Source organism: Tasmannia lanceolata, unplaced genomic scaffold (genome assembly GCF_043159265.1).
Source record: "Tasmannia lanceolata isolate RefF3 unplaced genomic scaffold, GAP_Taslan_0.1 ptg000013l, whole genome shotgun sequence".
Taxonomy (NCBI): Eukaryota; Viridiplantae; Streptophyta; class Magnoliopsida; order Canellales; family Winteraceae; genus Tasmannia; species Tasmannia lanceolata.
This window is the reverse complement of record NW_027518690.1, coordinates 45445668-45458800: the sequence shown is the minus strand read 5'-3', so window position 1 is coordinate 45458800 and position 13133 is coordinate 45445668. Positions and strand designations below refer to the sequence as shown.

Here is a 13133-nt window from a genome sequence, read left to right as displayed (position 1 = left end):
ATACATCATACATGCATAGTGTCATTATCAAAATGGGCGTAGGTAAAACATTTCCCAATTTCATAACTAAGAGCCTGACTAATTTTATAGGCTGGGAGGAGGGTTCATGGCTGAGGGGAATGCCATTGGAGCCAAGGATCAGATTCAGAGAGAAATTATAAAACAGATGTTCAGAGTGGGAATCAACTTGTAAAATGTAAAGGCAATGGTTTGAAAGAGGATGTGAGCAGTGGTAGTGCAAGGGGACTAGGTAATTAGCATTGTTCGGAATCAAGTACAAAAGTTGAAGGCAGCTTCTTTCTTTCTTACCATGTTTTTCTTCACAACCAATAACAGTTTTTCCTGTTTCCATACAAAACAGTGAGCGGTTCTAACATCAGTGTACAGAAAAATATATCAAACTGAAAACCCTCTCTCCTCAAAATGCAAATGACGGAATCAATTCTGATTGGAGAACTAAATAGAAAAAATGAATTAGCAACCGATAAGAACACAAAGAATAAAAAGGAAAGAAAATAAGGAAGTACAGATACAGAGAAAAAGTGCACCATATTTCCTCTCCTCGATACAGTACATCTCTGGCTCCAACCCCACATGCCTATTCACTTAGGTTGCAATTTCGAACGTAGGGATGATCATATTTGATATACTTAGTCCAGTATGGCCTGTACTTGGTCATAGCGAGCTCCAACCATGGCTTCATATTCCCATTATAGTGTATAACAGCTGCACCGTCTATTTCATTCCGGTCGACGCTTGGGTTATAACCCAACCCCAACACATGCCATGATTTGTCCAGAGCATGAGTTAGCCGATAGAATGTGATCAACCCAGGCGGCAAAGTGCCAAGCTTCCATAACACTCTATCTTCATTCTAAAAATAAAAAAATACAAGACAGTCAAACTATCATCTCAAATAGACAAGTAACAAGAAGGGCTATTGCGAAGGAGAAAAGCTCACCATGGTCTGCCACCTGTGATAGATCCCGGTAATATCCTTTTTCTTCCACTCATTCAGATCAAATATGTTCATCCCGTAGGCCCATCCACATGCATTGGGGTCAAAGTTCCTGGCTATGTGTGGATTAGAAAAGTTGAGATACTTATCAAACCGATGAAAGCTCTCTCCACAGGTTTCCACTGCCCCATTCACCTTTCCGTGAAGATCAATTGACCACAACCCGGTTAAATCCTTTTGTACCACAATGTCGTCATCAAGAAACAGGATCTTATCCAACTTTGGATAAACTTGTGGAAGATAGAACCTCAGATGGTTGAGCATTGAGAGATACTTTGGGTTCCTGTACTTTAGATTGGACGAACTAGCCGAAAGAGTGGTAGGATGAGCTGCCTTGAAATAGTACTCTTTCATGGCAGCAGACTCGAGCTGTTTTAAAACTGGGCAGTAGGAGGAGTTCAGCCATTTGAAGTCATCAACATTTTCAACATGGATGGTGGCCTTCCCCGGCGGGTTCAACAGAAACCACATATTCATGGCTCCAAAATTCAATTTATCGGTAACTAGATGGAAAACATGTTTCTCTGGCTCCTGAAATCCACATGTACGTAGTCATAGACCAAAAAATCGAAACGGAGAACTCACTGATTAGGATATTCCCACTTACAATAATGGAATTTACGGCACACTGATATAATATTGTAAACTCGTAAGTAGCTTTGTCTCACCTTGGCATTCGTGACAGTTGAGTTGACAACAACTGATGCAGCCAAGACATTGTCTGAAAACAAGGCATAGTGGTAAAGATTTGGATCTTCCAAATTCTCACTCTTTGGGAACTTCCTTTTCTCGAGTGGCAAAAGGTAGTAACCTATGGTTAAGCGCATAGATAAGCAGTGGATCCCATTTGGAACTGTCTTAGCTGCCAATTGGCTTAGGAACGTGCTCTGCTTCTTCAAGCTTCTCACCTGTTCATCAGCTGATTGAAGCATTGCTCTCAATTTCCGAGTTACCAACTTGCAATCGTACAGCTCTTCTCTTGCTTTTGACAAAACTTGGCCCATAGCTTTGATTCTCTCAGCGGCACTGAATAATTATTAGATTAGAAGCATATCTCAGATATGCTCAAGATCATAAATTATAAATCAAGGTTTAAAATTTAGTTTCGGTTCCGGACATAGCCGAAACCTTACCAAAATTTCGGCCGAAATCCACTAAAAAGAAAAAAATACAAATTTCAAACATGTGCCGAAAGTTTGGAAAAAAGTAATTTCAGCTGAAATTTCTGAAATTTCGGCAGACAGGCAGTTTCGGTTTCGGTCCTGATCGAAATCCAAAATTTCGGCCCAAAATTTCAGACTTCGGTTGAAATTTAAAACCATGTTATAAATACATTGTGACCAAAACAGATAAATCCTGAAATTGCAATCTCACCTGTGAGGTAGATCTGTATCAGCCGTGGCCTCCCCCACTGCACGTTGGCTTTCCTTCAACCGAGCCAATAATTCCTGGTATAGATTGAGCTTATTATTGGCGTTGGCAATGCCTGAATATACCCTAGCCATGATCATTTGGTCTCGCATCAAGCGTACGGTTGAATCTGAATTTTCGCTATCAATATCTCGTCTCCATATGCTGTATTTCCCCAGTACCGCAGAGTCCACGGCTTTTGAGCGTTCAATTGCCGCATTTTCAAGTTTAATTATTGCTTCATCATCTTGTTGGACCAGCTCAGTTGCCCTCTTCTCACGTCTTTTCTCTCTCAATTGCTACATGCCACATAAGCTAATAAAAATGGAAATCCTAAATTGGATGAAATATAGTAATAAGTCGCTGGAGAAAATGGACCAGCACCCTACTTGGACTTAACACCAGGCACATTTTCCCTTATTTCATGCCACATAATTAGATTCCTCCATGTCCACAAAACAAATAACTCCATGTTTGCAGAGTTAAAAGACAAAAAATCAGGAGATGATAAATATTTACCCTTCCAACCCACATGTATCTAATAAAACAAATAAATGGAAGCCAAGTAGAGGACATTTACCCTTCGGACTAATTTTGCCGGTGTATCAAGTAACTGAGAATGTTCAGCTGCATTACCAAAAATAAATCTCAGTTACCTTCTTAACGAAAGGTACTTAACAGATGTAGTTACAAAAAACCAAGATATTGTTGCTCCATCAATGATTACCGGGAAGAGAGACACCATTGGGATGTTTAACCCCTGTTGGCAAATTCCCAGCTAAGGAAACATTTTCTTGTTCGACTTGAGAAGACCCTTGTTCCACATCAGAAGCTGTTTGGTTTGGCTTGAAGAATAGTAATCAAAGGCATATGAAAAGGATCAACAGCTGTATGTCTAATTGGCTTTTGCACAAAAAATCTTAACATGACCTAAGGGCCCACTTACCTCTGTAAAAGTGGTATCATTCGTGCTGGCAACATCCAACCCATCAATTTTCCACGAAGAAGACAAATGGTTCTTTCTGACAAAATCAAGACTCCATGGTTCTGAGTTATCTATGTTAGCTGTGATGGTTTCAATGACCTGTCATAAGTATTTAGTAAGTATTGTGGGGTCCAATCAGTTCACAGCCCTCCGGCCACAACCCATATCCATATAAATGAGATATATGAAATGCTGAGGAAATAACCAAACATTCACCACCTCCCACTTGCCTCTTTAGAGAATAGAGATTTCAAGTGTTGCATAGCCAGTCGTTCTCTCCAACCTGCAATCTGCAACCATTCACCGAAAATTTCAAGATTCAAGTCAATATGAGCAACCAGAGAAGACTTCCCAATTCCTAGAAACAATTTTTTTTTGTTTGAATGGTAATTCCTAGAAACAATAGAAAAAAGAACCGAAAAAACAAATATGTTTGGCGGGACAACCTACCTGTTTATTTGACCCATTTGGAATATCCTTCGGAACTGCAAGATAAATAAAGAACATCGTCATTTTATGATGCATGGATTGATTTTAAGATCAAATGGGCTACCATTCCCATTCCCCCCCCCCCCCCCCCACACACAAAAAAAAAAGGAAAGAAAGAAACATCATTTTATTTACTAGAGCTGATGAAGCTAAAGGAACAAACTGAGAAGGAAACACAAGCTTATGCACAGAACTCATCAACATTGAGTTCTCTTAATACTTACAAGATGAAATCATTTTTTTATCTGCCTACAGGATGAAAGCATCGTACTTAGGATTGAAAAATGTCCAAGCAGTGGAACTGAGCAATCTTAGTTCTTATCCATGGAAATCTTAGATTCAACCAGAAATAGATTCCATAGTAAATGAAAGTTGTAGATTATGACTATTAGAACAATTTTTCAACTTATGCTGCCCCCACCTGAATCTCAAATGGTTGGAAGTTTGTAGTAAAAATGAGATGGTGCTTACGTGGTCTAGGTCAGTGATATTCGAGAGGTTGGAAGTCACGTGAGAAATCCTAATCCTACTCCCGTTCTTGTTGGGGCAATTCACTGGATGTACTTTCAATGTCTGAAGAGCCACCAGCCTTTCTTCCAATGTGTAATTCCCATGGTTTCTGTGTAACTATCAAGTTTAAAGGTATTAATTGTGAAACAACCAATTATTCCAAAAGCTTAAGCTGCTGGAGAAAGCGTTATTTAATCTTCTATTCTTTAGCACTCCATCTCACATGTGGCCCCTCTTTTTAGGGTTGGCCCCTCTTTTTGGGTTGGCCATTAGATGTGGATTATTAATATCAAGGAGTTTTGAACCCAAGACCTTTCCTCTGCTACTATGTGAAACAACCAATTACTCCAAAAGCTTAAGCTGTTGGAGAATGCGTTATTTAATCTTTTATACTTTAAGATTAATAAATTCCTTAAAGACTAGAAGAGTTTCGAGATAAAGCTGTGGGAAAGAAGAGGTGGTCGATGGATAAATTGCTGAGTTGGATGGTTTGGAAAAACTGGCTATCAAAACAAAAATATAAGAGAACATAATGATATCATAAACTTTAGGAATGGAAGTGGAGGTAACATGTTAGATGCAGAGGCCGTATCCACTCTGCATGGCAGATGGGGATAGAATACATCTCTTTTCATTGTATTCCCACCTTTAGGAGAAGGCACAGCCTCTTTCTCTGCTGAAGATGGGAGACAAAATGGGAGGCTAGAAAGGGATGGAAGGCTCGACTACAAGACCCCTTTTAGAGGCTTCTCTCTTCTGAAACCCTAGACGTCGAGAATTCTTGCTACAAATATTAGCATGTAAGTTTAGGTATGTTTTAAGAGAATGCCATTAGAAGTGCCAGATTTTGTTTTGAGTTAGAAAGCTAATGGCCTTGTCATGGCGATGGGGTGCCATCTTTCACGAGAATCAAGAGGGACAAATCTACGAAGATGAGGCCCATCATTAGTGTTAAAAGTCTTTTATTAGTTTTATAATATTATTTGAGTGCTTTTAAGTTATGGGGGGCTATGTGTTCTTTTTGTTATAAAATCACTCTAGTCACTTCCTTATTGTCGATCACTGCACTCTCTGCATAGAGGCAGACGAATCAGTGGACCATATGTTTCTTCATTGCAGGATCGCCAGAGACATTTGTAGCCACATCATTGGGAGATTCGGGGTGTCATGGATGTTCCCTCTTCATCTAGCCGATTTAGTGGACAACTGGTCATTTGCGCCTCACTAAGGAACTGGACGATTTTTGGAGAGTAGCTCTACTGGCTACTATATGGGCCCTTTGGAAGAGGAGGAATAACTGCAACGTCAAAAACTTTGCCAAGGGACTGTACTTCATCTTACATGAAAGTCATATCGCTTATCTCTTGGGGAAAGATCTTACCTAATATCAATTTTACCTCTAATATAGATCTTTAGACGATGCTAGAGGCAGATATGCTAAAGCAAGGAAAGGGTTGAGGCTAACGCAGGTGGTCCCCTTACAAACCAGGTTTGGTGAAATTAAATTTCAACAGTTTGAGCCATTGGTAACCTTGGACCCGCTTGAACCATTCGGGAAAAAAAAAAAAAAAAAAACTTGGACCCGCTTGAATAGGGTAAGTGCTCAGTATTTAGAGATGAGACCAACCGCACCAAGTTGGCTTTTTGGGACCCCATCCGCCTCAATGACAACAATGAGGCAGAGGTTAGGGCGTTGTTGCAGGGTCTAGAACTCTTAGATGTTCATGTTATAGTGAATTAAGAGTCCATGTTAGTCTCTTGTCGAACTGGTAACATATATGGCTGGATTTTGTTTTAGAGATATACTAGAAGGAAGACTTTGTTATGTCTATATATGTAAACCTTCAGCCCTTTTGAGAGATATGCTATGTTTAATGAAAACTACAGACTTTGGCTGCTCATGTAGGCATGGATGTGACATCCTAGAGATTATAGGTGTGAGGCCTTGATCCAGCCTTCGGTGTGAGTCCCATGGAACACTATAGGTGTGATGCCCTAACTTCTATCCTACGTAAGTTTCCTCAGTTCCTTCGATCTTAATCTTTCTCTAGAGTGGTTTTCTTTAACTTTAAATTTTCAGCAACCAGTCCTCTTCATGCAATCCTAGCCATTGATCCAGTGAGCAGATTTGACTCAAATTTAGGGTTTTCAGCAACCAGTCCTCTTCCATTTCCTGAATATTCTCCCATACTCAAATTCTAGATTGATCCAAGTATGTGATTTGAAATGGAGATTAGATGTGGACTGCTGACATTTGATTTTTACAGATATGTCAAATTTTCTCCAGATCAATGATCGAACGGTTAGACCTTGTTCAAACTTTTATGATTTCATAATCATCACGCAGACTTCTAAAAAAAGCTAATTTCGGGTCGTGTGGAATAATAGACACAACAGACGCAGACGTGCAAGCTGTGTTAGCCGATCTTTGCTTATTAAAGTATGGGGATTCAGACCGACTAATTCTTAAAGAAAATTCTAGGAATGTGATTAGACGGCTAACCTCGAGGCTAGATTCTAGGAAGGGGGCATAATCAAGGTTAAGAACAAGGTAGTGTTAAGTACTTTTAGGTTTAAACTTTTACAAGGTTAAAATTAATAGATGAATGATAAAATTTTCCATTTTCTTACCATAATGAGTGGGCCATGCATTAATTAGAATATGGAAGCTTTCAAACTAGAATTTTAAGAGGCAAGATCATGTTTAGAAAGCTTAATTAATTACCATATTTAAGTAGATAAATAAGCCAACCGGTTTACAAAGAACCTACGGATCGAAACCAGTGGCTCATTCGTTTCTGGCTAAATAATGGTGTCTTAATCAAACCAGCCAAATAGGTGGCCAGTTTTGGTCGAACCTGATTGGAATGACCAGTACAATCTGATTTGTAAATCGTATCTCACCATTTGGTTAAGTGGAGGGATGTCATCAAAGGCATCACAAAATTTCTCTAAGGGCACACTATTCAACATGTATGTTTTTAAAAGACGTTAATGTGGGAGCACTCATCCAAGGCTTGGTTTGCCCATGCAAAAGCTACGCAAGTAACTCTCTCCCTCCCTCCCTCCCTCCCTCTCCTTCTCTCTCAAGCCTGTGCTGCGCAACCAAACACTACTTACCACTATTATCCTAGGTAATGCCAAGCAAATCCAATGCTTGTCTCCTCCCTATGGACTTCTTATTCCACTACTTTCTGAGCCTATGCCATGCATCCAAACATACCCTAGGTGATCAATAATGTTCGACCACCTACAGCACCCAGGTGGATCTATTGTCTAGGCTATCTTAAGTATTTTGACTACCTCAAACAAGAACGCCACTAAACTATGTGAATTAGGGTTTTTAACATAATTTACAATGCAACAACTAGACTAGCTATTCGAATAGCCATAGTGACTAACTGTATATGCAGTAATAAAATTATATCTGAATTCTGATTGTATAATCAAGAAAATGTCCAGTAAAGATTTTTTATTTAAGAGTTCTCATCTTCTATATGATTTTATAGCCACAGATCTGAATTATAAAGAACCTTAAAATTATTACCAAACTAGCACAAAACCTCAAAACATAACAACATAGAGATATCAACATTGCGAATAAATGAAATAGAAAGGGTTAGAAAGCTAACTTGTCGTTCGAATTCCTCGCGGAGAAATAAAAACTAGGGTTGTAAGAATAAAAAGGAAGAGTAATGCGGCAAGAGGAACCCTAATTGCACCGCTTTTGTTCCTTTGGCCAGAGAATCCCCGTTTCGAGGCCATGTTAAATCGAAAACCTGGAAAGAAAGGAGGGGAAAAGAATTGGTAGCGTTAGTTAGAAAGAAGAAAATGGGAGGAAAAGGAAAAGAAAATCGGTAGTGAGGGAAAATTGAGAGGGTTACCTTTGACGAGCACAGAGACTAGATCGTTCTTACAGATCGGGAGGCGAGGGGCTTGGAGAAGAGAAAGGAAGAAGGGGAATGAGAGCGAGGGTTTGAAACCCTATAATTTATCAGCAACGGTTCTCATGGCAGAAAAATGAAATTGATTCTCTGAGAAGACGGAAAAGGAAAGGAGACAGATAATTAAGAAGGGGAGATGATAAATTCGCACCCCCTTCAGGATGATTCGCACCACTGTCATGTGAATTGCCGTCAAAAAGCGTCAGACTTTGACGCTTTTTGACGTCAATTCACGTGACATTGGTGCGAACCATCCATCCTATAGGGGGTGCGAATTTATCGCCCTCGAGACTATTGAAGTTAATTAGGAAAGTTCAGTCCCCCAACCATCATTGGTGCAATCAGTGAGGCCCATATGAAAGGGGACTCGTATCTGCACGACCATATTTTGATAACGGGACGAATCATCTTGTTTTATGTTTCCGGCAGTGAAGTCCAGTACTTTAAAAAAAAAAAAAAAAAGTATTGTGGGGCCACTGATTGTAGCAACCTATTTACGTTGTGGCCTACTAAATGAACAGTTTGGATCATCCGATGAAGTGGGCCGTATAGTTCGGATTGCAACTGAGGTCGGGCGCGTCGAGTTTTCCATAACCCTATCCTGCTCGAGAAGCTATCTCAGGTCAGGTCGAATTGTTATTTTTTTTTTAAATAAATGAGATTCCTGAACCCGACCCTACCCGAGATAGTTTCTCTGGTCCAGGTCGGGTCCGGGTTTTCTTCATTCTCGATACATGCACAAATAAGTACAGATTGCTTCACAATTTCTTTCTTCAATATCTTTTATCTTGTATCGACCTTTCAAGTTCCTACCTTCACTATAATCCACTTTAATCTCTTTTTAATTATTTTGGCTACATTTCCACTCACTTGTAAATTGCAAATATAATTCAGTTCGGGAGAAGAAAACAATATATTGTGCACTGGTACGTTGTAATAGAATTTTAGTTAGAAATGAAGTACTATGGTTTTTGATAGATTGGATTACAAGTATAAAATCAATGAAACCCATCTCAATTTTCTGACTAGCAAATCAGCGTTTCTTTGTTAAATAAATACCCAAATCTAGCACACCCTAACGGTGTAAAAATGCAGTTCTACGCTTCTAGCTAATTGAATCATATCTTACGAACAATCACCATTATCCTACATGGGGCGAAAAAAATCTCTGTGCTGCTCTGTTTGGTTACCGGGTTTTTTTTGGTTCCTGGGATTTATGTGGGAGAAAAAAAAATCCAAGGAGATTGGTAGAAAAAAAAAGAGTCTTAGAAGTATCCCGGTAAAATAAAAATCCCATGTTTTATGTACGGAAGTGATAAATCCGCCCATTTTCATTACCTGAGACACCCAGCTGCAGTGTATTTATGACTGCAAAGGGATGTTGTACTTCACATGGGAAGGATTCAACGAATTTGATTGCCAACGCACACTGCAGCTGGATGTCCCAAGTAATAAAAGGGGCGGATATATCACTATGTAGTTATCTTTAGCATATAAGAAGAGTGAATTTAGGGGGTAGAGATATTATTTCCATTATTTAGGGGTGTCAAAAGGGCAGAATTTGTATGATCTACCCATATATAAGTCATGATCTACTCGGATCCTTGCGGGATTGGGTCCTAATCGGAGAATTCCTCATATCCTACTATCCAAGCTAATTATTGGACTCCAAATTGCATTTAAATTTGAGCCCAATAATAGGTTTGGGACCGACAATCGATTGTGAATATGGCCAAAACAAACCGGGCCTAAGCTATTCATCTTTCGAGCAAAGAATTGGGAAACGATCATGATGGCATCCTTCTATTTAACACTGCATCTTGTAGAGAGATCATTGTGGTTCTTTTTTTTCCCGTAGACGTTCGAAGTAAGTAAAAGATGTCGTGAATCCATTATAAGGAGACACATCCACTCGATGAAAATATTCAAAAAAGTAAGTGATAATTGGTGATTATGAGATACAAACTTACGAGGAGATGCATCCATTAGATGGGAAAAGGAGAGAGAGAACTTTGTCTTAAGAGACACATCTATTAGAATAGTTACATAGAAAATTGGTGAGGGTTAGAGCATCATAACTCTGTAAGCAGAGTCGAGTGCAAATCAATTAAAAAAATGAGAAAAAATACTGAATAATAAGTGTGCTCCCTCTCTAATTCCCTGCCTCTTATTTCAAGTGTTCTCATTAACATTGTCCCTTGTTATTATTCTTTTTACGTACTTAATTTATAGCACTTGATTCAGTGTGAATTCAATGGATTGTAATCATAGATTTCGTAAGAGTGCATCAAACATTTTATTCTAGAATCTACCTCCATGAAAAGCTACCCCATTGGGACCTAACCTACTGAGTCTGGACTAGCAAGGACCAAGATTAGCCATCATAAACATGGCACATGTGTTTGGTGATGTGGATTGCTGATGTGTTGGACGACAGTCAAGCACATATAGGGGACCTTGTTTCAATCAAGGCCTACCGACCATCAATGATCAAACTTTCTGAGGCCCTGTTTGTTTTGTATTTTGAGAAACTTATGAGTCCCGACTCCTGAGCTGATTATTGGAACATAATTTTGAGTACAATAATCAGTTTTAGACTCACAATCGGTTCTCAAAATCCAAAACAAACAAGGCCAAAGAGAAGCTCATAAGTTCAAAGAAACACTCTCTGCTTGCAATAAGGATGGGTCTGACTAAAATGACTAAATATGATATAAAACGAAATTTGGATTTTCTAGAAAAATAGGAAACGGCATTCTAGAATAGAAGGAATTTGGTTTCTGCAATTTTGGAAACAAAGTTTCTTTAGTATTTTATGGGAGGAATTTTACAGAAAGGCATTCCACAGCTCACAAAATGCCTTTCCGCAAAAATCCCTAGCAAATCCTATCATAAAGGGAAGTGATATATTCACCCTTTTTTTGTACTTTGGAAAGCCCCCTCTAGTGTATTTATGACTGCTCGTTTGCATTAGAGGGAGCTATCCTGAGTTAAAAAATAAAAGGGGGCGAATATATCATTTCCCCATCATAAAATGAGTTTATACGCCCATTCATCATATAATTTTTCAAAAGGGAATTGCTAGCGTCCATCGCTAAAGGCATTTCGGGGCTGGTTTGTTGTCTCCATTCATGAGGTGGCTGGTCTGAAATGCGAGAGAGCTGCGAAATGCCTTTTGCAATGGACCCTAGCAAATCCCTTTTCAAAATGAAATATAGGTGGTGATAAATAAGCCTACTAAAGTGGTAGTTTAATTTTGTTTTTACTTTGGCCAAAAGTTTTCTACTAATAGAAGGTGGTGTACCTATCAAAAAGGAAAGAGGTGAAAAGATGAGCTTCCAAACATCATTATTATGCTAATTGAGCATGATTTAACATAATATATGTTTTGGTACGGTACCTATGGTTAAGAGACTTAAAATATTAGAAGTGTTGAATATTCTTATACTCCCTTGGGAGCAGGAAAAGGCAGAAGAATAGGTTGAGGGGCATGAGGACAAGTGAATATTTTAAGTAAATAGAAAATGATTTGTTTAGTGAAAGTCAATGGAAGAAGACAAAACATAAGAACCTTTTTAGGAAAATGAACCCCTCATGTGGTGCTCTGCCACTGTCACTTCTTCCACAGATGGGACGAGAGGGGAAGCCACACCCCCTCTCTCAGTGATTTTCTCTTCCTCTTTGGGAAAGAAAATTTTAAAAAACAGTGAAGACACTTGTGAGGAATGAATGTTCACATTAGTTCACTCTTATTCTCTTATATTTGCACGTATGCAAAATTTTTTTATGATAAAGTTGCTCCTGTATATTTTGATACCACATACACTAGGCAATATTTGGAAGGCTGTCCGTCGAGAACCTTGGCACAAGTGTGTCTTCTTATATTTTCCATGAAAAATCAGCACTTTACCTTCTCTAAATGAAACCCTAAACAAACCCTTGGAGATCAAGGTGCTAGGATGATCATCTGATCAAGATGGGCCTATGGCAATGAGCTGAACCTGTGTTTTCTGGCCAGATCAATGGATCTGATCAAATTCACGTTGGCACATGCAGTGGCGGACAGAGGCTGTGAGAAAAAGATACTAGTAATGTTGATCTTCATAGCATTTTCCATCTAATTATCAGTATTGATTATTTTAAGTAAATCTTAACTGGAATTGAGTAAACTTTTAACCCTATTTGCCCTCATTGATTTTTTTTCTTGTTGAGGCCAAAATCGGTCATCTTTAAATGAGATGAAGCGCTGCCTGCCCACATGAACAACCAGTTAAAAGACCAACCCAGAATTTGTTCTCCAGAGGGCCCTCCAATGCTTAAGTTAGTGACTAACAACAGATTAAAGTTTACACAAGAATAGTAAATCTTAGGAATTGGTCCCTTACCTTTGGGCCTTAAGAGGCTATTTACAGCCGGGGGCCTCGATTTAGGGTTTGCGGGAATGGAATTACGTTCCTGCCCCATATATGGCAGCATATGATTGGGCAGTAATATTCTCTGGAATTTTCCATACCGAGTGAAATTACCCCATTAACTTTGGGAAATTTACTTATGAAAAAAAAAACTTTCAGAATTTTTTTCTATGCTGGATTTTTTACTCCTTATTTATAGCATGTGTGGGGCACACCATTTTTACACCACATGTTTTGGTAGGGTGAGGCCCATCATTTTATTTTACACCCATGTTTTGATATGGTAGGGCCCACCATTTTATACAATGTTTTGATGGTATGGGCCCACTATTTCCAGCAAAAAACATGTATATAGCGGGGCCCAC

At 39.0% G+C, this 13133-nt stretch overlaps 1 protein-coding gene across 2 annotated transcripts; it reads right to left on the bottom strand.

The window, feature by feature from the left end:
- Positions 1-275: 275 nt before the first annotated feature.
- Positions 276-8452, bottom strand: GAUT1 (galacturonosyltransferase 1). 2 transcript variants are annotated; one of them, XM_077394905.1, is made up of 11 exons: positions 8297-8452; positions 8045-8191; positions 3864-3898; positions 3644-3703; positions 3375-3512; positions 3156-3273; positions 3009-3055; positions 2393-2727; positions 1687-2044; positions 962-1549; positions 276-874 (listed from the first exon to the last, which is right to left on the bottom strand). In XM_077394905.1, the coding sequence occupies exons 2-11, from the start codon at positions 8175-8177 to the stop codon at positions 599-601; spliced, it is 2088 nt and encodes a 695-aa protein (XP_077251020.1). In that variant the 5' UTR covers positions 8178-8191; positions 8297-8452; the 3' UTR covers positions 276-598. The 2 variants fall into 2 exon arrangements, with proteins under 2 accessions (XP_077251020.1, XP_077251021.1); XM_077394906.1 differs by having other exon boundaries at positions 3171-3273.
- Between the last annotated feature and the right edge of the window lie 4681 nt (positions 8453-13133).

Excerpts from the sequence above, each read along its gene's own strand:
- GAUT1 (XM_077394905.1), bottom strand. The coding sequence starts at position 8,177 with ATGGCCTCGAAACGGGGATTCTCTGGCCAAAGGAACAAAAGCGGTGCA. Across the intron at positions 3,899-8,044 it reads GCGAGGAATTCGAACGACAA|TTCCGAAGGATATTCCAAAT; the intron begins GTTAGCTTTCTA and ends TTTATCTTGCAG. Across the intron at positions 875-961 it reads ATCACAGGTGGCAGACCATG|AATGAAGATAGAGTGTTATG; the intron begins GTGAGCTTTTCT and ends TTTTATTTTTAG.